The sequence below is a fragment of the Salmo salar genome, chromosome ssa16 (assembly GCF_905237065.1).
Source record: "Salmo salar chromosome ssa16, Ssal_v3.1, whole genome shotgun sequence".
Lineage (NCBI taxonomy): Eukaryota > Metazoa > Chordata > Actinopteri > Salmoniformes > Salmonidae > Salmo > Salmo salar.
Genome location: NC_059457.1, coordinates 17,241,789 through 17,264,909, shown reverse-complemented (window position 1 = coordinate 17,264,909; position 23,121 = coordinate 17,241,789). Strand labels below are relative to the sequence as shown.

General features: G+C 42.1%; 1 protein-coding gene across 2 annotated transcripts in view; it reads right to left on the bottom strand.

Annotated features, from left to right (window-relative positions):
• The window catches only part of nudt4a (nudix (nucleoside diphosphate linked moiety X)-type motif 4a), a 35,486-nt gene extending 12,437 nt beyond the window's left edge, over nucleotides 1-23,049 (bottom strand). Inside the window, exons 1-4 of one of the 2 annotated variants that reach the window (XM_014148245.2) lie at nucleotides 22,628-23,045; nucleotides 7,034-7,144; nucleotides 2,613-2,657; nucleotides 1,987-2,074 (exon numbers count right to left, since the gene is read on the bottom strand). In XM_014148245.2, the coding sequence (XP_014003720.1) occupies nucleotides 1,987-2,074; nucleotides 2,613-2,657; nucleotides 7,034-7,144; nucleotides 22,628-22,774 (391 nt within the window). In that variant the 5' untranslated portion in view covers nucleotides 22,775-23,045. Of the gene's footprint in view, nucleotides 1-1,986; nucleotides 2,075-2,612; nucleotides 2,658-7,033; nucleotides 7,145-22,627 lie in introns of both variants that reach the window. The other variant, XM_045697030.1, reaches the window with a different exon arrangement.
• Nucleotides 23,050-23,121: the final 72 nt, after the last annotated feature.

Sequence of the window (23,121 nt, the reverse complement as noted above, 5' to 3'; positions counted from 1 at the left end):
GTTCCGGACCTGGGATTCCTGGCAGTGCCTTCTGATGGAGATAATCAAAGGTAAGGGGATATTTACAATGTTATTATCGATATTAGATGATGCTAACTGTATAGCATAGCTTATTGTACTTAGCATAGCACCCCGTTTAATGCAAAATGTGATTTCCCAGTAAAGTTATTTTGAGATCTGGCCATTCGGTAGCAATTACGAGATGATAATATATTATTCTTTGAATGACAATATTATAATTTACCAATGTTTTCGAATAGTAATTTTGTTATGTTCACCGGAAGCATTTCAGAGAAGAAAAAAATCTGAATTTCACGCTACTGTAAAATGCTGTTTTTGGATATAAATATGAACTTGATGGAACAAAAAATGCATGTATTGTATAACATAATGTCCTAGGAGTGTCATCTGATGGAGATTGACAAAGGTTAGTGCATAATTCTAGCTGGTTTCTGCTTTTGGTGACGCCTGACCTTGAATTGAAAATGGATGTTTGTACTTTTGTGGCTATGTACTGTCCTAACATAATCTAACTTTATGCTTTTGCCGTAAAGCCTCTTTGAAAATCGAACAATGTGGTTAGATTAAGGAGATGTTTATCTTTTAAATTGTGTAAAATAGTTGATTGTTTGAGAAATTGAAATTATTAGATTTTTGATGTTTTGAATTTCCAGCCTTGTTAGCAATCCCGACTCGGGGTTCATTGCTAACCTGTAGCCCCAACAGGTTAATCTCATTGAGAACTTGTGGTCAATCCTCAAGAGGCAGGTGGACAAACAAAAACCCACAAATTCTGACAAAGTCCAAGCATTGATTATGCAAGAATGGGCTGCCATCAGTCAGGATGTGGCCCAGAAGTTAATTGACAGCATGCCAGGGCAGATTGCAGAGGTCTTGAAAAAGAAGTGTCAACACTGCAAATATTGACTCTTTGCATCAACTTTATGTAATTGTCAATAAAAGCCTTTGACACTTATGAAATGCTTGTAATTATACTTCAGTATTCCATAGTAACATCTGACAAAAATATCTAAAGACACTGAAGCAGCAAACTTTGTGGAAATTAATATTTGTGTCATTCTCAAAAATGTTGGCTACCACTGTATTTTCAAACCATTCTTCAAATGCTATTTTGAATTCCAGCTAGACGCTGACATTAGTGAAGTTCAACAGGTGTTTGACAACTATTACTGTAGACATGTACGTGTCCCTCTTGGCCAGTATCCTAAGTGACAACAGAGACCCTGTCAGTCTGTCGGTCTTAATTCCCCTCTCAGGGTGTACTAGAGGTCTCCTACTAACTGAACTTAGTTCAGCCTCTATATGAAGCCTTATCGTCATAACATGAAAGTGTTCAATTTCTTTAACCTATTAACCTTGTACCTATTTAATAAATCCATTGTAATTTTACCAATCTAAAGAATTTGTTTTTTGATACAACATGAGTACTACTGTATGCATGAACCCCTCAAAGAGCAACTCCAACTTACACACTCCAAGCAGTATTCGTGCGTTTGTCTTTTCCTGATATAAATGACATACTGGAATTGACTTTTATACACTCTCTATTAATAGAATTATCAAATATTATATATGATGATTTTCATTAAGTACCCTGGAGGTAAGCTAAAAGTCCTCAAACCTAATTTCACAGGCCTGGCTGCTTAGGAGATCAAAACCCTTTTGTTTCGTGAGGCACAAGTGTGTTTGTGTGTTGCAATGTTTTGATGTCCACATCACAGACTGGGAGAGAGAAAGGCCAGGGTCCAGGGTGTGAGAGAAACAGAAGGGGGGGGGGGGGAGAAAGAAAGACGTAGTGTTGTAGGAAGAAAAGATTGTTTGTCTAAATTTCTCAAGAAAAGTTCCCAGTTTCCCACCAATTGTGTCGGAGAGGAAATGCTTAGACGAAAGACATGCATGAAGGTCTAAAGAGATGTGGGAAAATAGTGCTCCCTAACCAGATGTCATCATACAGTAGAAGCCTACCTATGTTGACAGAATCCTCCCAGTCCTCCAAGGTCTCTGTCACAGTCAGGACATAGACGTACGTCCTGTGTTTCCTGTCCTGGTTGTGCTAAAAGACAGACAAACAGACTGCTTCAAATCATAATAATACCCTTTCAGTCTTAGAAGTGTTTCTGTATTACATGCAGGGCTTTTAAGTGTTGTGTTGTATTCAAACTTTTTCACTGGGAACCCCATTGTTTTGCCACCCCAGGCCAAATCTAATGACACAACCTTAAAATCAATGTTAACATCAACAAATAACCTGATTCATTTATTTTTCTCTTCTCTTATTCTTATTTTTCTCTTATTCTTATTTTTCTCTCTCTTATCAAAAATAACCAAAATACATTTACTCAAAAATCTGTACTTCTGTACTATTTTTGTATTTTATTTGTTGCCCCCCCACCCCCCACCCCCCCCCCACCCCCCACAAATCAAAAACAATATTATGTGCCGACCCCACTACAGTTTCCTCACGGATTTGAAAACCACTTATGTAAGGTTTAAGGAATTGGGCATAATAATAATAATGTGAGCAATGTTTTGATATGTGATACATGCATTATGATATACAGTGCTATGACATGATGGTTTGTGAGGCTTACTTCGAAAACCCCCAGTAGCCTGCCAAGCTTTCCCTTTACACCAGCCTGGACAGTGACACAGACATACAGATAACAACAAAGGACAGTCAGCTAGTATATAAACACCAGTATAACACCAATACATTCCCACATCCTACATTATACACTTTTAAAAGTTACGTTACAGGACTAGCATGTAGTGCACAGAAAGCTGTACTATACTGTTAAATTACCTTCAGCAAGACAATTCATTTCAGAAAACCGAATCAAATTCTCCTAAATGTAAGTGTAGCATATGAGGATGTGTGAAACTCCCTCCTCAGCCTGAAGTGTCCCCACTTACGCTGCCGAATAGCTAGTTTTTCGGTGGCACGACTGGGTAAGACCTTTTAGGAGATGGTCACGTGCTTCGAAGGCTGAGGTCCTGAGTTCAAGGCTCGGTATGAGCTGAATCAGGGGGAAGTGGTATTCGCTAAGCAAGCAGTGTAACGTCCTTTAAAATGGGGCCATGACCCATATTTTCAGTTGCGCTCAGCTCAACGCTGGGGTCGCTGTGGAGTGAGTTTCAGGGGTGAATGTAGCAGAGGGGGGGGGATCTGTGAAACTCACTCCACAGCCTGAAGTGTCCCCACTTGCGCTGCAGAATAGCTAGCTTTTCTGTGGAGAGACTGGGTAAGACGCTTCAGGAGGGTGTGTTTGCGAGGCAGATATCCTGGGTTCAAGCCTTGGTAAGAGCTGAATCAGGGGAAAGTGGTACTCACTAAGCAAGCAGTGTGATGTCCTTTACAAAACCAAATACATTTCTTTATGATAGTCATTTATCACAAATTAAAACAACTAAAAAATAATCCATATATCATGATATTCACAAGCAAGAAATGTGCTCGTTTTGGTAAAGCACATATCCCATCTGGACAGGAGGAATACCTATGTAAGGATGCTGTTCATTGACTACAGCTCAGCATTCAACACCATAGTACCCTCCAAGGTCATCATTAAGCTTGAGACCCTGGGTCTCAACCCCGCCCTGTGCGATTGGGTCCTGGAGTTCCTGACGGCCGCCCCCAGGTGGGGAAGGTAGGAAACAACATCTCTCAACACTGGGGCCCCACAAGGGTGCGTGCTCAGACCCCTCCTGTACTCCCTGTTCACCCATGACTGCGTGGCCATGCACGCCTCCAACTCAATCATCAAGTTTGCAGATGACACAACAGTAGTGGGCTTGATTACCAACAACGACGGGACAGTCTACAGGGAGGAGGTGAGGGCACTCGGAGTGTGGTGTCAGGAAAACAACCTCTCACTCAATGTCAACAAAACAAAAGGAGATGATCGTGGACTTCGGGAAACAGCAGAGGGAGCACCCCCCTATCCACGTCGACAGGACAGCAGTAGAGAAGGTGGAATGTTAAGTTCCTCGGCATACACATCATAGACAAACTGAAATGGTCCACCCACACAGACAGTGTGATGAAGAAGGCGCAACAGCGCCTCTTCAACCTCAGGAAGATGAAGAAATTTGTCTTGTCACCTAAAACCCTCAAACTATTATCGATGCACAATTTAGAGTATCCTGTCATGCTGTATCACCGCCTGGTACGGCAACTGCACCGGCCACAACCGCAAGGCTCTCCAGAGGGTGGTGAGGTCTGCACAACGCATCACCAGGGCAAACTAGCCACTGCCTGTTCAGACTTGAAATCATTGGCCACTTTAATAAATGGATAACTAGTCACTTTAATAATGCCACTTTAATAATGTTTACATATCTTGCATTACTCATCACATATGTCAATAATGTATTCTGTACCATCTATTGCATCTTGCCTATGGCGCTCGGTAATTGTTCATCAATATATTTATATGTATACATTCTTTTTCCATCCCTTTACTTGCATTTGTGTGTATTAGGTAGTTGTTGTGGAATTGTTAGATTACTTGTTAGATATTACTGCACTGTCAGAACTAGAAGCACAAACATTTCACCACACTCACAATAACATCTGCTAACCATGTGTATTTGACCAATGAAATTTGATTTGATATTTTCCCCAACCCATGACGACAGGTTTGACAGTACTCTACCCTCACCCCCTGCAAAAGCTGGATGGGAACATCAACTGACTGTGGGATATTTTCATGCCGAGACGGAATTTCAGCAGATCAACGTGACTAGCCAAAGGGAACAGCGTGTCTCTGCTCCCATAGAACTCAGTCTCAGCATCGCCCATGAAGAGGACTGCATGTTAACTCTCTGTTCTGGGTTTGGCCCGTCTCAAGAGAGGATCCCCAGGACTGAAGCGCACAGCAGTTTGGTCCGGAAAATAAAAACACGTCCAAGAACACAGGCTAATGATCATAGCTATAATGTTACCCTGGTTCCAGATCGGTTTGTGCTATCTTGCCAACTCTATTACTGTCATTGTCATTCATCACACCAAACAGAGATGTAGTGGAGAGGGTAGACGCATGTAAACGGCATTTAAGCAATAGTTTTATTTTGCACAAGCATTTACCCACTTCTTGCGGAAAGATTCATTGAAAGTATAGAGAGCTTTACTTTACTCATCGCAAACGGCGATCAGCGTTTACCCACTTTTTTTAACACTACATCACCGATGCCAAACAATGACACGTTAGGGATGGAGTTGGCAAGACAACACAAACAGATTGGTGACCAGGCTAATATATAGGCCTAATGTCAAACAGAATGTTTGTGAAAGAAAGCAGATCAATTAAATGGCGGATAAGAAACATTATGGAGGTGGGTGACATTTGGCCGTGGAGCAAGTTCAAAACTCATCATACCGTTCATGAGAATATCCTACGGTCCACTAAGATATAACGGATTGTGATGTATGCATGAGAAAAAAGATTAAAAGATTCTTGTGACCTGGCCGCTGACTGTTTTGGGAGCCTGACAACAACTGGCAGCATTCCAGGACTGGAGCCCATGGCTCTGGTCACATGATCCTGTGGAAGAGCCATAATTCAGGTTTAGGTCCCTGTACCCCTCCCGGGTCCCACTGGCTGGGGCTAGGTTACCAGGACCACCAGCTCATATAACACAGGCCTCTACCAGCACACTTCAGCTCTATGATTGGATAATTCCAATATGTTTTGGGGGAATTGTAAAATAATTTGTAATGTAATAAAATTAAGTAAACTGCCCATGGTTGAAATACAAAGATAATACTTGAGGGTAAAAAACAAATCCACATTTTTGACAAACATGGGCTCAACAGGGCTCAAATCCAAATCAAATCGAAATGTATTTGTCACATGCGCCGAATACAACAGGTGTAGACCTTACAGTGGAATGCTTACTTACAAGCAAACAATGCAGTTAAGAAAAATAAGTGTTAAGTAAAAAATAGATAAGTAAAAAATACAAATAACAAATAATTAAAAGAGCAGCAGTATAACAGTAGCGAGGCAAAACAGGGGGTACCGGTATAGAGTCAATGTGCGGGGGCACAGGTTAGTCGAGGTAATTGAGGTAATATGTACATGTAGGTAGAGTTAAAGTGACTATGCATAGATAATAACCAGAGCGTAGCAGCAGCGTAAAAGAGGGTGGGAGAGGACAATGCAAATAGTCTGGGTAGCCATTTGATTAGCTGTTCAGGAGTCTTATGGCTTGGGGGTAGAAGATGTTAAGAAGCCTTTTGGACCTAGACTTGGCGCTCCGGTACAGCTTGCCATGCCGTAGCAGAGAGAACAATCTATGACTAGGGTGGCTGGAGTCTTTGACAATTTTTAGGGCCTTCCTCTGACACCGCCTGGTATAGAGGTCCTGGATGGCAGGAAGCTTGGCCCCAGTGATGTACTGGGCCGTACGCACTACCCTCTGAAGTGCCTTGCGGTGTTTAGCCACCAAGAAGGAACACATGACAAAACTGAATTATGTTGCAATAATCACAAGATCGAAAAAAAATCTGACACTCAAGCGCAAATGAAACCTCCATTAAACTTCCATTATGTCTTTCTTTGGAGTGGATGTGTTGAACTTGACAGAAGAGTGGATGGACAATTTGAGTTATTAGCTCCCAACAGCCTGTGTTGGTGTGCAACTCATTTAACTCTATTCAGGGTCATGTCTCTCTCAGGACGAGAAGGACGTGGGTAACTGGACACTGTCTCTAAATGTCACCGCTCCATTCCTCACAGCTGTCAACACGACACCCTGGGGCAGAGCATGGCAGAACACACATGGAGTCCGTGAACAAGTCCTGTCATTCTTTTCACTTAACCACTAAACCATTAGCTCAACTGGCTGTCTGTGCAGTGTATAACATGCTCAATCTAGAACGTTTAGAACCAAGGTCTCCCCTTCAACCTAAGTCTACAAGGGCTATTCATTTAGCTAGGAAACTGTTCCTCTAACTTGGTGCATTACAGATAGATGATTAGGATAATAACATTTCTATGGGTGGGCTCACCTCTTCATACACCTCTCTGACTGCAGCTCCACATGGCTCCTCCTCAGGCTCCATCCCTCCTCCTGGGACAATCCACTGGTCTGGGTGCCGACTGCTGCTCACCAACAACACCTGCAAAGGCCAAAGGGTAAAGTAAGCCAATGATACTCAAATAGTAGGCCACATCTGTCCCACAAGCCTCTAGTTTCTGGCCAGTGGAGTTACCTAACTACACTACCTCACAGTCCAACAAAGGTGCATGAATTGCGGGATAAACTGAATGTGCGGGAGTCTAAACATATTCCCCCTTACTAGCAATGACTTTGCTGATAGCTACTTTGAGAAAACATTTACTTACTATGACTGATGTGTGGTTGTCCCACCTAGCTATCTTAAGATGAATGCACTAACTGTAAATCAAATCAAATGTATCAATCAAACACGTGTTTAGCAGATGTTATTGCGGGTGTAGCGGAATGCTTGTGCTTCTAGCTCTGACAGTGCAGTAATATCTAACAAGTAATATCTAACAATTTCACAACATATACCCAAAATACACATAAATCTAAGGAATGGATTAAGAATATATACACCACCATTCAAAAGTTTGGGGTCACTTAGAAATGTCCTTGTTTTTGAAAGAAACAATTTTTTGACCATTAAAATAAGAAATTCAGTGTAGATATTGTTGATGTTGTAAATGACTATTGTAGCTGGAAAAGGCTGATTTTTAATGGAATATCTACAGTTGAAGTCAGGAGTTAACAAACACCTTAGGAAAATACATTTCAACTCAGTTTTTCACAATTCCTGACATTTGATCCGAGTAAAAATGCCCCATCTTAGGTCAGTTAGGATCACCACTTTATTTTAAGAATGTGAAATGTCGGAATAATAGTTGAGAGAATGATTTATTTCGGATTTTATTTCTTTCATCACATTCCCAGTGGGTCAGAAGTTAACATACACTCAATTAGTATTTGGTAGCGTTGCCTTTAAATTGTTTAACTTGGGTCAAACGTTTTCGAGTAGCCTTCCACAAGCTTCCCACAATATGTTGGGTGAATTTTGGCCCATTCCGCCTGACAGAGCTGGTGTAACTGAGTCAGGTTTGTAGGCCTCCTTGCTCGCACACGCTTTTTCAGTTCTGCCCACAATTTCTCTATGGGATTGAGGTCAGGGCTTTGTGATGGCCATTCCAATATCTTGACTTTGTTGTCCTTAAGTCATTTTGCCACAACTTCGGAAGTATGCTTGGGGTCATTGTCCATTTGGAAGACCCATTTGCAACCAAGCTTTAACTTCCTGACTGATGTTTTGAGATGCTGCTTCAATATATCCACATCATTTTCCTTCCTCATGACGCCATCTACTGTGTGTGCACCAGTCCCTCCTGCAGCAAAGCACCCCCACAACATGATGATTGATTGCACCAGATATTATTTAGGGACTTCATAGCAAAGGGGGTGAATCCATATTCATGCACCGCTTTTCAGTAGTTTTTTTTCTTTTATAATTTTTTTTAACAAGTAATTTTTCCCCATTTCACTTCACCAATTTGGACTATTTTGTATATGTCCATTACATGAAATCTAAATAAAAATCTATTTAAGTTACAGGTTGTAATGCAACAAAATAGGAAAAACGCCAAGGGGGATGAATACTTTTGCAAGGCACTGTATATTAACCCCCCTCACCCCTCACCCTGAAGGCTGTACTACATCTGGGTATCTGACCATTGACATATACAGTATGTCGTATAGTATATCTGACACCAGCAGCAGTACCTTCCAGGGTGAAGGGGGTCCGTGATGGGCAAAGCTGCCAGCAGAAGAACCCCCAGCTCAGCTCTGTGCCAATCACATGCCCACCCATGCCCAGGTCTATAACCATGGCATTTAACAAAAGGTGGCTGAGAGTCAGATGGCAGCAGGGTACAGGTAAGGTGATCTACCCACAGTGTCTGGATCCAACATGAATATATTTCTGGTCAAACAGATTGAAAAGGGTCTTAGAAAACATCTACCAGAAAAAGTCTTAAAAGGAATTAGAAATACACCGACTATACAAAACATTAAGGACATCTGCTCTTTCCATGACAGACTGACCAGGTGAATCCAGGTGAAGCTATGATCCTTTACTGATGTCACTTGTTAAATCCACTTCAATTAGTGTAGATGAAGGGGAGGAGACAGGTTAAATGATTTTTAAGCCTTGAGACAATTCAGACATGGATTGTGTATGTGTGCCATTCAGAGGGTGAATGGACAAGACACAAGATTTAAGTGCCTTCGAACAGGGTAGGTGCCAGGCGCACCAGTTTGTGTCAAGAACTGCAACGCTGATGGGTTTTTCAGGCTCAACAATTTCCCATGTGTATCAAGAATGGTCCACCACCCAAAGGACATCCAGCCAACTTGACACAACTTTGGGAAGCATTGGAGTCAACATGGGCCAGCATCCCTGTGGAACGCTTTCGAGTCCATTCTAAGACGAATTGAGGCTGTCCTGAGGGCAAAAGGCAGTGGTGCAACTCAATATTAGGACGGTGTTCCTAATGCTTGGAAAACTCAGTCTACATCAAAACAGAATAATGTTGAAGACCCCTGCCAACTAACATCAGCCCTTATATTTAGTTCTGGAGAAATTGTTCTGCCTTCTGTAAGTTTAAGAAACATTGCCATGAAATTCCATTCACAAAAAAAAAACATATATTTTTGAATATTTTTGAATCACTCTCCCTCATGAGAAAGGATACTGAAAGTTCACAGAAGTAACAAGTTAAGGTAGGCCTATCAACTAGTTAGTGTCAGTTCAGTAAAGAAAAGTAGAGTATAGTTAAGTACAGTACAATAAAGTTCAGTACACAGTAAAGCCCACTAGAGTTGAGTGCTCTCTGCATTGTACTGTATTGTACTATACTTTACTGTGTTGTACTGTACTCTACTGAGCTCTACTGTGTTGTACTTTGATATCCAAATCTGTGAAACATAGACGTGTATGATTGGTTCAGATTTGGTCCGGTCTGGACAAACCAAATTTGGTCTTGTTTTGGGGGCAGAGTGCATTAAATAAATGAATATGTTTGATTGTCACACACAGGATAGGTGCAGTGAAATGTGGAGATGTACAGGGTCAGCCATAATAGTACAGCGCCCCTGGAGCAGATTAGGTTTAAGTGCCTTGCTCAAAGGCACAAACAATAGCCAGTGTGTAGAATAATACCCAATATGCAAAGGAGGTTATTGCAAATTTATAATTTTGAGTACCTATTTAGGATACATCACCATGAAGATAATGACATTCATATCCATAATTATGCATTTGTGTAGTACAGATCAGGGACCCATGGTGAAATTCCATTACCGGATGTAAATCCACTTCACTTCCTGTAGCTCCATAACCAAAATAGATTTTTTCAACATTTGTGTGTCATGTCATAGCTGACACCCCATTCTTCCTGCAGATCTCGTTTTTGGAAAACGTGGACACAAAAAACCGAAGGAGATTTTAACAAAATTCTGTTCCCGAACTTAGTATCTGCACAGTTCTTCCAGTAAAAGTGTTTTTGTAAAAATGTAAAATTGTTAAAAGTAGGCCTTGTACATAGTTGGATGATTTGCTAAACTTTAAAATCAATGGTTTTTGTCTCAGCGCAATTCCGTTACTGTAGAATTGCCCGCAATCTCAGAATTTCTAGGTGTTATCGGGTGACCAAAATAGCCCTAGTGAACGTTGGAAAGATTAAACTGTGAATTGGCAAACTTTAAGATTACAACCCAAAGGATCACAAGGAGTGACTGTTTATAGGCTGGGATTATTGAAGTAAATACTTATCATGCAACAGGGTGTGTAACACTACCTTTGAGAATTGGCACAGAAAGAGGAGTCTCACCCACAGTAACTATGTTTAAATACACAGCCCAAGATGTTTGGAGAAACATTGGCAGCAGCACTCCTACACACAACTCCAAAGCATACACTCTGTCAAGAATTCACATGAACGCAACACAGAACACACACTCTCTCTCTCTCTGGTGCACACTCACAACCAAACAGGTTTCGCAAAAGCACTGGATCAGCAGTTGCCTTTCTGCATGAAAACCACAACAGTTTAGCAGAGCAGCTGAATAACTCTGACCAGTGACCAGTCCTGATCCAACATACCAGTGTGAAGGCCTTGTCAAGAAGTTTCAGTGGTGAGAAAACCATAAACAAGCTCACATTACTGCATCTACTTATGAGCCTGGCATCCACTGATTTCGCTATGTTTCATGCTATTCCACTTGAACTGAAACAATGGTGAGTGCAGCGTTCAGTCTGGCTTAACCAGGCTACCTTCTAATGGTACACCAGCTCAACTTGGCAGAGTGATTCAATTGAATTCATTGCATAGATTTTCATCATAGCCTTCGTTAATGCAAAAAAATTGTGGCTGGGACTGTTTTTCCTCCTGATAGTCAAATGCTATGCATCGTTATTTAACACCAAACTGTCTCTGTGTCTGTCTTTTAAAGAAGTGAAAAATCCATTCTATGGGGGAAGCTACAAATCTAATGTACCCATCTCTGAATGAAAATGGCTCCTCAGATGCATGTATGACAGATATTTCTTACAGAATGGAGATCTATGCCCTGAGGGGGGATTTCCTGTGTTCACACCTCTTCATTGTATTACTGTGAGTAACTCTGCCAACTTACAAACACGTCTCAGGTAAGGTTAAGTTCAGTTGAGTTCGGGGAAGGAATCTGAGGATCCTGTTGTCTGGAGCCAACAACAACACTAACTTCCTCCTCTTGTCTAGAGCCTGTTCCCAGATCTGTTCCTGTCCACCTGGTCTGCTGGGTTGTATTCATGAGGGCACAACGTAGCAAAACCTTTTGTAGCGAAGACCAAAAATGAGCATTTCTCATTGGACAACTTTAGTCCCTCCCCGTTTCAGTCAGTTTTCTTACATTTGGTGCCTAATGAATATGACCTCTGGCCTCATCTCTGGAGAGTTTACTGACATCTTGAGGAAGGGATTGTAAAGCAGGCATGCAGACTGGCTGGATAGCCTACCACAGAGAGTGTGAAACACCAGACATGAAATCAAAGACAATATAACCTATTAGAGACGAGTACCATAGCTTACTAGAGAAAGAATGGGTGAGAGAGTGAGTCTGTGTGTAACAGAGAGAGCGAGAGAGAGAGAGAAGAGGGGGAGATAGAGAGAACAAATAAAGAGAGCCTAGGTGAGAGAGGGGAGAGGTGGGAAAGTGAATCTGATGGGGGGGAGGGGAGGGGGGGGGGGGTCATTCCATGTCATTTTAGCAAGCCATGAAATCCGTCATCATAGATTGTTCTGAAAGTTAGAAACAGATAAGATAAGCATTCCAGAAACATTATTTTGTTTAAATTTAATCTCTGAGAAATTAAGCTAATTGATTGCACCCAAATTGGCCATTTAATTTATTGGATTCATATAATATTCTTTAATGATAGTACCTAACATCCGATTTGGACAAAAAAACGTTTTTCTAACAATGAGTAAGACATAGGGTGTGGGTGGTAATACATCCTGGTCCTTACCCTGTAAAGAGAAATGTATCATTGAAGTTGTTGGGTTCATGTCCATCCTACATCCTGGTATTACTAGGTCCGGAACACTAGATGGTGCTGTTCTTGCTATTAGGTGATTGTTTTTGAAGAATCATGACAGCAATCCATGCTTTAATTTGCAGGTAAATCCTGTCGTTAAGAGGGCACGGCAACACCTTTTCCCCCTCAGGAGACTGAAAAGATTTGGCATGGGTCCCCAGACCTTCAAAAAGTTCTACAGCTGCACCATCGAGAGCATCCTGAACGGTTGCATCACCGCCTGGTATGGAAACTGATCGACATCTCACAGTATTTTCTTAACTCTTTCTTGAACTGCACTGTTGGTTAAGGGCTTGTAAGTAAGTATTTCACGGTAAGGTCTACATTTGTTGTATTCGGCGCATGTGACAAATAAAGTTCGATTTGATGCACACTTGTTTACACAATACACACATCCTTATAATCACACACACACACACACACACACACACACACACACACACACACACACACACACACACACACACACACACACACACACACACACACACACTAGAGACATTGAACCACTGGACACTTCCCGTTTCACACTGTGCATTTAAATACCGTATTCCCGACATAGCTCATTCTAATATTTCTACTACTCTACATTGTATTTTAGTTACACTGTTTATACACACGGCCTATTTATTGAAATAATGGGTTCTTGATATACAGTGCCTTCAGAAAGTATTTACAACCCTTGACTTTTTCCACATTAGTATCACAATACTACGATAACAGATTTTCAAAATAGAAAACATGACTAAACTTTATGCAAAATTGTGGGTGCTACAGCTTGCAAAATAAACAATTGTGACTCTAGGTGAAAACATAATGCTTTTTGTTTATAGCATTAGGCCTGTTTTCCTCAAGAAATTCAAATCGACTTCCTTGCCACGATACTTCCGAGTGTCGCGATACTCATGACATCCCTACATTAAACAGGATGAAGAAACAATACTCCGAGCCGCAGCGCCATACTACTTGTCAAACATACAGAACTGATACTACAGTGCCTTCGGAACGTATTCAGTCCCCTTGACTTTTTTTCACATTTTGTTACGTTACAGACATTTTAAAGTTGCTTAAATAAAAAATAAAAACTCAGCAATCTACACACAATAACCCATAAGGACAAAATGAAAACAGATTTAGACATTTTTGCAAATGTATATAAAACCCTAAAACAGAAATACCTTATTTACATAAGTATTCGGACTCAAAATTGAACTCAGGTGCATTCTGTTTCCATTGATCATCCTTGAGATGTTTCTACAACTGAATTGGAGTCCACCTGTGGTAAATTCAATTGATTGGACATGATTTGGAAAGACACACACCTGTCTATATAAGGTCCCACAGTTGACAGTACATGTCAGATCAAAAACCAAGCCATGAGGTCGAAGGAATTGTCCGTAGAGCTCTGAGACAGGATTGTGTCGAGGCACAGATCTGGGGAAGGGTACCAAAACATTCTGCAGCATTGAAGGTCCCCAAGAACACAGTGGCCTCCATCATTCTTAAATGGAAGAGTTTGGAACCACCAAGACTCTTCCTAGAGCTGGCCGCCCGGCCAAACGGAGCAATCGGGGGAGAAGGACCTTGGTCAGGGAGGTAACCAAGAACCCGATGGTCATTCTGAAACAGCTCTAGAGTTCCTCTGTGGAGATGGGAGAATCTTCCAGAAGGACAACCATCTCTGCAGCACTGCACCAATCATGCCTTTATGGTAGAGTGGCCATATGGGAGCCACTCCTCAGTAAAAGGCACATGACAGCCCGCTTGTAGATTGCCAAAAGGCACCTAAAGGACTCTGACCATGAACAACAAGATTCTTTGGTCTGATGAAACCAACATTGAACTCTTTGAACTCTCGCCTGAATGCCAAGTGTCACGTCTGGAGGAAACCTGGCACCATTCCTACAGTGAAGCATGGTGGTGGCAGCATCATGCTGCTGGGATGTTTTTCAGCAGCAGGGACTGGGAGACTAGTCAGGATCGAGGCAAAGATGAACGGAGCAAAGTACAGAGAGATCCTTGATAAAAACCTGCTCCAGAGCACTCAGGACCTCTGACTGGAGTGAAGGTTCAACCTTCCAAAAGGACAACGACCCTAAGCACACAGCCAAGACAAGGCAGGGATGGCTTCGGGACAATTCTCTGAATGTCCTTGAGTTGCCCAGCCAGAGCACGGACTTGAACCCGATCGAACATCTCTGGAGAGACCTGAAAATAGCTGTGCAGCGTCGCTCCACATCCAACCTAACAGAGCTTGAGAGGATCTGCAGAGAAGAATGGGAGAAACTCCCCAAATACAGGTGTGCCAAGCTTGTAGCGTCATACCCAAGAAGACTCGAGGCAGTAATCGCTGCCAAAGGTGCTTCAACAAAGTACAGAGTAAATGGTCTGAATACTTACGTAAATGTGATATTTCCGTTTTTTTATATAAATTACCAAAATATTATAACCTGTTTCTCCTTTGTCATTATGGTGTATTGTGTGAAGATGGATGAGGGGGAAAAAACTATTTAAGCAATTATAGAAGGCTGTAACGTAACACAATGTTGAAAAGGTCAAGGGGTCTGAATACTTTCCGAATGCACTTGTTGTTGGGGGTGGGATTGGCGTGGGGTGTGTGTGTGTGTGTGTGTGTGTGTGTGTGTGTGTGTGTGTGTGTGTGTGTGTGTGTGTGTGTGTGTGTGTGTGTGTGGGGGTGTCCGTGTTTGACCATTTCTTTGGATTCTTGGTGTATAACTCATTGTTAGGCAAAGGTTGGGTCCAAATCGGCTGTTAGATACAATATTTATTCAATATTATATGAATCCTCTAAATAGAAAATGGGCAATTTGGGTGATCAATTAGCTTAATTTCTCAGATATCAAATTCTATTTCAACAAACTTTTGCAGGAATGCTAATCTTATCTGTTTTAACAACAGAAACGACTTCAGAACAATCTGAGATGGTGGGTGTCAATCCTCATTCTTGTGATTTTTGAGATAGAATGACCCAGGGGACAGCTATTGCCCCTGCCCAGCATTTCTATAAATTGCACCTGATAGGGCGTTTAGCACATAGTGTAACACTCATCCCTCGCCCCCTGGCTCTCCCAATCACATGCAGGCCTGAGAGATGGAGTCTTGTCACCAGGCAGAGCAGTCATTATCCAAGATGCCCCCTCTCTTACCACTTCAGTCCCATGTTAAGTCCTAAACAGTGTGTGTGTGTATACTGCATACAGGAGACCTTTGACTTTGTGGTGCCTCAGCATAGAGTTAGTAATCACATTAATACATGTGGTGACCAGTAGCGTTGCGTGGGCAAAATCACTGAGGAAGCTAAGCCAAGCCAGTAAAATAGCCATATTACAACCTGTTGCGTCGTTTGCTCTGTAACCCATTCGTTCATAAACCACCGGGATATACAATAAGGCAGTGACAACAAAAAGACAACAGTCACACAGTGGCTGAATAAATTCAACTACACATATGTTCGTTTCATCACAAAGTCGGAGAGCAACATCTGTCCGGTGAAGTCCACAAAGCAAATATTGCATGTAACAAACAGTTATATCACCTGCAGCATGGTGAAGCAAGTTCATGTTTTTGACAGTTTAAACAACTAGTGATTTAGAACCACGGCATTACCAAGTCAGCACAAAGACAACAGGAGCACTGCCGCTGCTATTCCAGCAACATTTACACTTAAACATTTAAACATCATCAAATCAACAAGGCTATAAATGCTTAGTTTAATATACTGAAAACCAACTTAAAGATACCAAAAACTATTTAGTCCAATCAATGTTGCTAAATATCATGTGGCTGTCCATGGTACTGATTTCTGTGTGTGTGTGTGCGCGAGTAAAACCAAACATTTTGAAGCACCCTACTTGTAGACTGGTTGAATGCCAATGCCATCCTCCTGTCATTCATGTTGGCAAAACGGTCTATGGCTCTGTCATGCAGTACACTTTTAGTTTTTGTTGTCATAGGCTACCTAGCTAAAATACTTGCTAGCCTAACTTCATCGCATGGACAAAAATGAACCAGCTAAGTTAGCTACATATTGAATTTCAATCGTTTCAGGCCAGTGGCACAAAATATTAATTTATGGTTAGATCAGAATCGTCGTCATAATCATTGGCCTGACAATTAGGTCCAAATCCCCATCTCCATCCATAGCTTAGGAAAGGGACGATTTATCAAGCTAGCTACTGCAGGACATCAACACAAGCAGATCACAAACTAAAATGACATTATGCTTAGGAAGTGATTTGATTGGTATGAAGCCAAATCTAAACTGGACTCCCTTGGGGGGCATTTTGCTGCACCAGGACATCCCACAGTTGAGCTCAGCTCAACGCTGATTGGCTAATTCTTTCATAATTCTTTAATCAAGGGAGGCCAAATGCTTGCTGGCATCAATCAATCAAATGCTATGGCGGCAACATGTTATACTATTTTGGTCCAGACAGCATCAGATACATGGGCTAGACATACTGAGACAGAGGGGTGCCGTTTCCCTCGCTCCGATGATTTATCCGGTGAGATTCAGACACTTGCAAATTGACCAAAATGTTTTTTAATGTTTTATTGGTGAAATATTTTGAGAAGCCTGGGGTCCCAAGGCATCCACGAATACACGCCACTGGTGGTGACTGTTGTGTATTGGGGTTGTGCCGCATAGCATCATGGGTGTTGTATATTGTAGACCGAGCACGTTCTAGATCAGTGGTCACCAACCTTTTCTGAGTCAAGATCCCTTTCTGAGTCAAAATGCAAGAAATGCCGAGATCTACCGCTCGGATTTTTTTTTTTAACATGACTTAAAAAACATAAGCCTATTCAACATTAACTTATTAAAAACAGTACTGTAGCAATGGTTTGTGCAATAGGCCCAATACATTAACACCGCATATTGGATTTGCTTGAATTGCCCTGCCAATGCATTGTTGTTCGAACCATTTTTTTAAACGTATTCAGCTGCATTGCTGGTTGTAGCGCGAGTGGGAGTGGTAGGAAGAATGAGCATTTTATGGCTTATAAAAGTGTTGACAGTGCCGAGTAAAAACATGAACTCACTCATGAAAACAGCAGCTCTTTGCTGTATTTGTTGACAGTCTCTCTAGTTCTGCTTTTAAATGTTTTGAAATCTCAACTTTGCTTTAGCTTTATTTCACGCCTGCTATGTTACTGCAGATACGGTATTCTGAGCCATCCGATTGGCCAGCGCTGGGCCTATAGTGCACTTTACTTTCTCTCCAGGCCCCCGGAAAGGAAGAGTTTGTACCTTCAGACACATGAAATGGTTCAAAATGGGAACACTTCGCCTACCTGGCACGCAGGGCAGCTGAAATCAGGGCACCTACCTCCAACAGCGCGAGACTAATAAATAAAAATAGGAACGCAAGGCTTTATCGTTGGGTTTTTACAGAAATGTTTGGCTATCAGAATGCGATCGACCGGTGGGTGACTACTGTTCTAGATAAATGGTTGGACTAATTCCCGTCCGCCGTATGTATCATCATTAGTGAATTGTTATATAGACGTGGTCCTGAAGCCCACGAGACCTAACAAAAGATGGGCAACGAATAAGTCTGAATCTGCAGTGACTATTTTGTTTTTAAAAATGTGTTGTTACGAAATGGTCACCTAAAGTCGTCTGATTCGTGAACCCCTGATCCAGTCTCAGCCCTTTGTCTTTTGGCAATGCTAGGGACACACACAAAAACAGCGCTTTTAGACACACTTTTACATACATGACTACATTGTGTATGTTTACTCATACAGTAGTTGTTATTTACCATGTCCTCACCTGGGATTTCAACTCACAACTTCTTGGTTCACGGCATTACGATCTGCCTGCTACGCCACCATGTCTATATCAATGGCCTATTCCTACACTTTGCACTTCAAAGTAAATTTCAGCTCTGTTAAAAATGAATTATATCAGTGATTCAGGAGTAACATTAACACAGAAAATGCCCCAACAACATTAGACAACTATACTGAAAACAAACTCAAATTGCTGAAATAAGTAAATTAAATCAGTGAGAGAATAGTCATATTAACTGATAGCTAAAATAGCAGTGCAGATGGCACTCTTTTGCTAAGAGCAGAGGTGTATTGTAGGTTATGAATGTGTAGGTGAGTTCTGAAGTTCTACAGACTTAGTGGCATAGCAGAAAGATTAGAATACCAAGTCCAGAGGTTGTGAGTTCAAATCCCAGGTGGGAACATATTGAAAAGTCAGTACTAAGTGATCATGTTAAATGTAATCATATTGTCACTGATTAAAGACTGTTACACTAATTTAGTTGAACAGCAAACCGCTTACCTTACAACCACCATACCATTTCATTACTTTACTTATAATGGTTTGGGACACATGGGACCATCACGTCACAAAAACCTCCAGGGGACCATGACATAATGTCCGAAGAACATTCAGGGGACTTTCAGGGGACCATAAACAACGTCTCAAGAATGTTATAAACAGAACTGTTATAAACAGTTTGGTGAAAGTATTGAGCAGTGAAGATCATATACAGAATGGTTTGAATATTTAGTTCTTGCAAATGACATTGATGAGGATAAAATTGTGCTTAAATTTTTTTGTGTTATGGACCAAAGTAGGCTTGGGCGAAATACCATTTATACCGGGGTATTTCAAAATTCTTACGGTATGATTTTCAATACCCAGCTGGGGCTGCAGGGTTGTGTGCTACGCCACTGCGTATAACTGTAAGCTAAGTATAACTAGTAATGCGGTAAAGAGGTCTTCGAACTCGACCAAAACAATGGAATTGCCTTGGAAATGGGTGGGGGGAAAGATCTCGGGTCTCCTCATGGCCCACCAGCAAAATTAGTCTACATTCAGGCTATTGTTTGTATGTGTATTTCATACTATGTTGAGGTAAGAATCAGAGTATAACGATTGTATGGATGTCAACCCCAACACACGTTCATGTCATCGTTAACAATCAACTGCATTACAGTTAAAAATGACTGACTACCATCATCGACTTCTGTATGCTCGCTATGTTAACCAACTTATACGAACTTGAGTTAGCATTTAGCAGTCACTTCTTATAAACTTGAAAAGGGACAACTTCCACATGTTATGCAGCGAAAACAGCCAACTATATCAAAATGGGACTTAAGTATTGTGGGCCTGTTACAATACATAAATCATGACTGATTTGACAAATGTCGCCTTTGTTAGACCAGATTTGTTGAATGTGCGCCAATCTAGACAATGGAATGTCTGCGCTTCATTGACTCCTTTACTGCATAGACCCAGTCGGTATTAGATAGAATGTCGCAGCCCCACCCGCTTGTGGGGAAAACAACATGTGGTTACAATGGCCCGCTCTCAAAGGACTGTGGTCTCTCGTTCTCTGTTGCCGACGTTAGTAAGACATTTAAGCGTGTTAACCCTTGCAAGGCTGCCGGCCCAGACAGCAGCCCCAGCCGCGTCCTCAGAGCATGTGCAGACCAACTGGCTGGAATGTTTACGGACACTCCAGCCCTGTCTGCTGACCCCAATTGCTTCAAGATGTTCACCATTGTTCCTGTACCCAAGAAAGCAAACGTAACTGACCTAAATGACTATCGCCCGGTAGCACTCACTTCTGTTGTCATGAAGTGTTTTGAGAGGCTAGTTAAGGATCATATCACCTCCAACTTACCTGACACCCTGGACCCAATTCAATTTGCATACCGCCCCAATAGATCCACAGATGATGCAATCGCCATCGCACTGCACACTGCCCTATCCCATCTGGACAAGAGGAATACCTATGTAAGAATGCTGTTCATTGACTATAGCTCAGCCTTCAATACCATACTACCCTCCAAGCTCATCATTAAGCTCGGGGCCCTGGGTCTGAACCCCGCCCTGTGTAACTGGGTCCTGGACTTCCTGAATGGCTGCAGCCAGGTGGTGAAGGTAGGAAACAACACCTCCACTACGCTGATCCTCAACACATGTGTAACAGTGTAGGTTCCGTCCCTCTCTTCGCCTCAACCCGGGCTCGAACCAGGGACCCTTGCACACATCAACAACTGACACCCCACGAAGCATCGTTACCCATCGCGCCACAAAAGCCGCGGCCCTTGCAACGCAAGGGGCAACCCTACTTCAAGTCTCAGAGCGAGTGACGTCACCGATTGAAACGCTATTAGCGCGCACCACCGCTAACTAACTAGCCATTTCACATCGGTTACACATGGACCCCACAAGGGTGCCTGCTCAGCCCCCACATGTACTCCCTGTTCACCCATGACTGCGTGGCCATGCACGCCTCCAACTCAATCATCAAGTTTGCAGACGACACAACAGTAGTAGGCCTGATTACCAACAATGACAAGACAGCCTACAGGAAGGAGGTGAGGGCCCTGGCGGAGTGGTGCCAGGATAATAAACTCTCCCTCAATGTCAACAAAACAAAAGGAGCAGATTGTGGATTTCAGGAGACAGCAGAGGGATCTCGCCACTATCCACATCGATGGGAGAGCAGTGGAGAAGGTGAAAAACGTCAAGTTCCTCGGCGTACACATCACTGACAATCTGAAATTGTCCACCCACCCAGACAGTGTGGTGAAGGCGGCGCAACAGCGCCTCTTCAACCTCAGGAGGCTGAAGAAATTTGGCTTGGCATCTAAGACCTTCAAACTTTTACAGATGCACAATTGAGAGCATCTGTCGGGCTGGATCACCACCTGGTACGGCTACTCCATTGTCCGCAACCACAGGGCTTTAGAAAGTGTGGTGCTGTCTGCCCAGGACAGCACCCAATGTCACAGGCCAAAAAGATAATCAAGGACAGCCAGGGCCTGTTCACTCCACTATCATCCAGAAGGCGAAGTCAGTACAGGAGCATCAAAGCTGGGACCAAGAGACTGAACAACAGCTTCTATCTCAAGGCCATCAGACTGTTAAATAGCCATCACTAGCCAGCTACCACCCGGTTACTCAACCCTTAGAGGCTGCTGCCATATGTACATAGACATGGAACACTAGTCACTTTGATAATGTTTACATACTGTTTTACTCATTTCATATTTATATACTGTATTCTACTGTCTTTCAGTCAATGCCACTCCGACATTGCTCGTACTAATATTTATATATTTCTTAATTCCTTTATTTTACTTTTCGATGTGTGCATTGTTGTGAAGGTAAATACTACTGCACTGTTGGAGCTAGGAACACAAGAATTTCGCTACACATGAAATAACAAAGGCTAAATATGTGTATGTGACGTATAACATTTGATTTGATTTTGATAGCTAGGTTTCCATCCAATTTGTGACAGATTTTCATGCGAATATTCTAAAATCTGCATAAAGCAATATACACATTTTCCCACCAGAGATGTTTCCATCAAACTGACTTTTTGCTGATAAAAGGCTGTGCATGACGACATAGGGAAAACGTAGCTTATCCATGTCAATGAAACTTTGATGTTGAAAAAAAACTATAAAAGCGTAAGCGGCATCAAGACATGCATTAATCCTCTCTCTGTATCACTGGAAGTACATGACTGCGATGACACGGACCAGTGTTGTAATGGCACTTTCTGGCTGAGTCAGAGAGTGACTGCCAGGATGTACATGAGCTCTCATAAGCATATCCTTTCATAGGTCAGATGTTTGTGCATTTATAGCTGGACTTCCATGAAACTATAACTGCCTTTCTTTCTCCCTGTATTTCTTACTTTCTCTCTCTTGCGCACACACACACTGTTTATCAACAGACCTAACCCACCCACCCTGTAAAGTTCCCTCCCATGACATCCCTTGATTAATGCCACGTACGAATTTGTCAGAGGTAAACAAAATATATTTATATGGAAAGTTTACTGAAGGTTTCGATATCTGAAAGATAAAGAACGCGGTAAAATAGGCCAATATGTTGTGATGCCTCAGTCATGTGAATATCTATACAATGTTTATGGTCGGAAAACGAAACATCTCGACCACCCATACCTCGTCCTCTTTTTCATTCTTGAAACATAAACATGCCGCTCTTCTCTTGAAACCTTCGCCATCATAAATCCTCGTCTGGTTGGGTTTAAACTTCATCATATATTCACAACCTTCGTGCTCCAAGGATATCCGAAAGGTGGAGTGCATAAGGATCCAACCAGATCAAGTCAAGTGCCTACTTGGTCAAGAGAGCAGCAAGAAACTACGCACAGAATCTCAAAAATAAACCTTCGGGCAATCAAACTTTAACGTTGTTCATCTATTCATTCACAACAATTAAGCATCGCATTTCCCGGGTGTGTTGATGATTCTGCATAACATCCTGTCTAGTTGCCGCTGTCAAACTGCTTTTCCCTACGCCAACTAGCACCATCTGTGGTCCGTGATCACCGCATCTTGCTGACCTCACTACAACGCAGTGACCACATATCAGCGCCAGCCCCTGCGACGTTACATGCCACGGTTAGACGTTCAATAACTTGGTGTTTCCCACA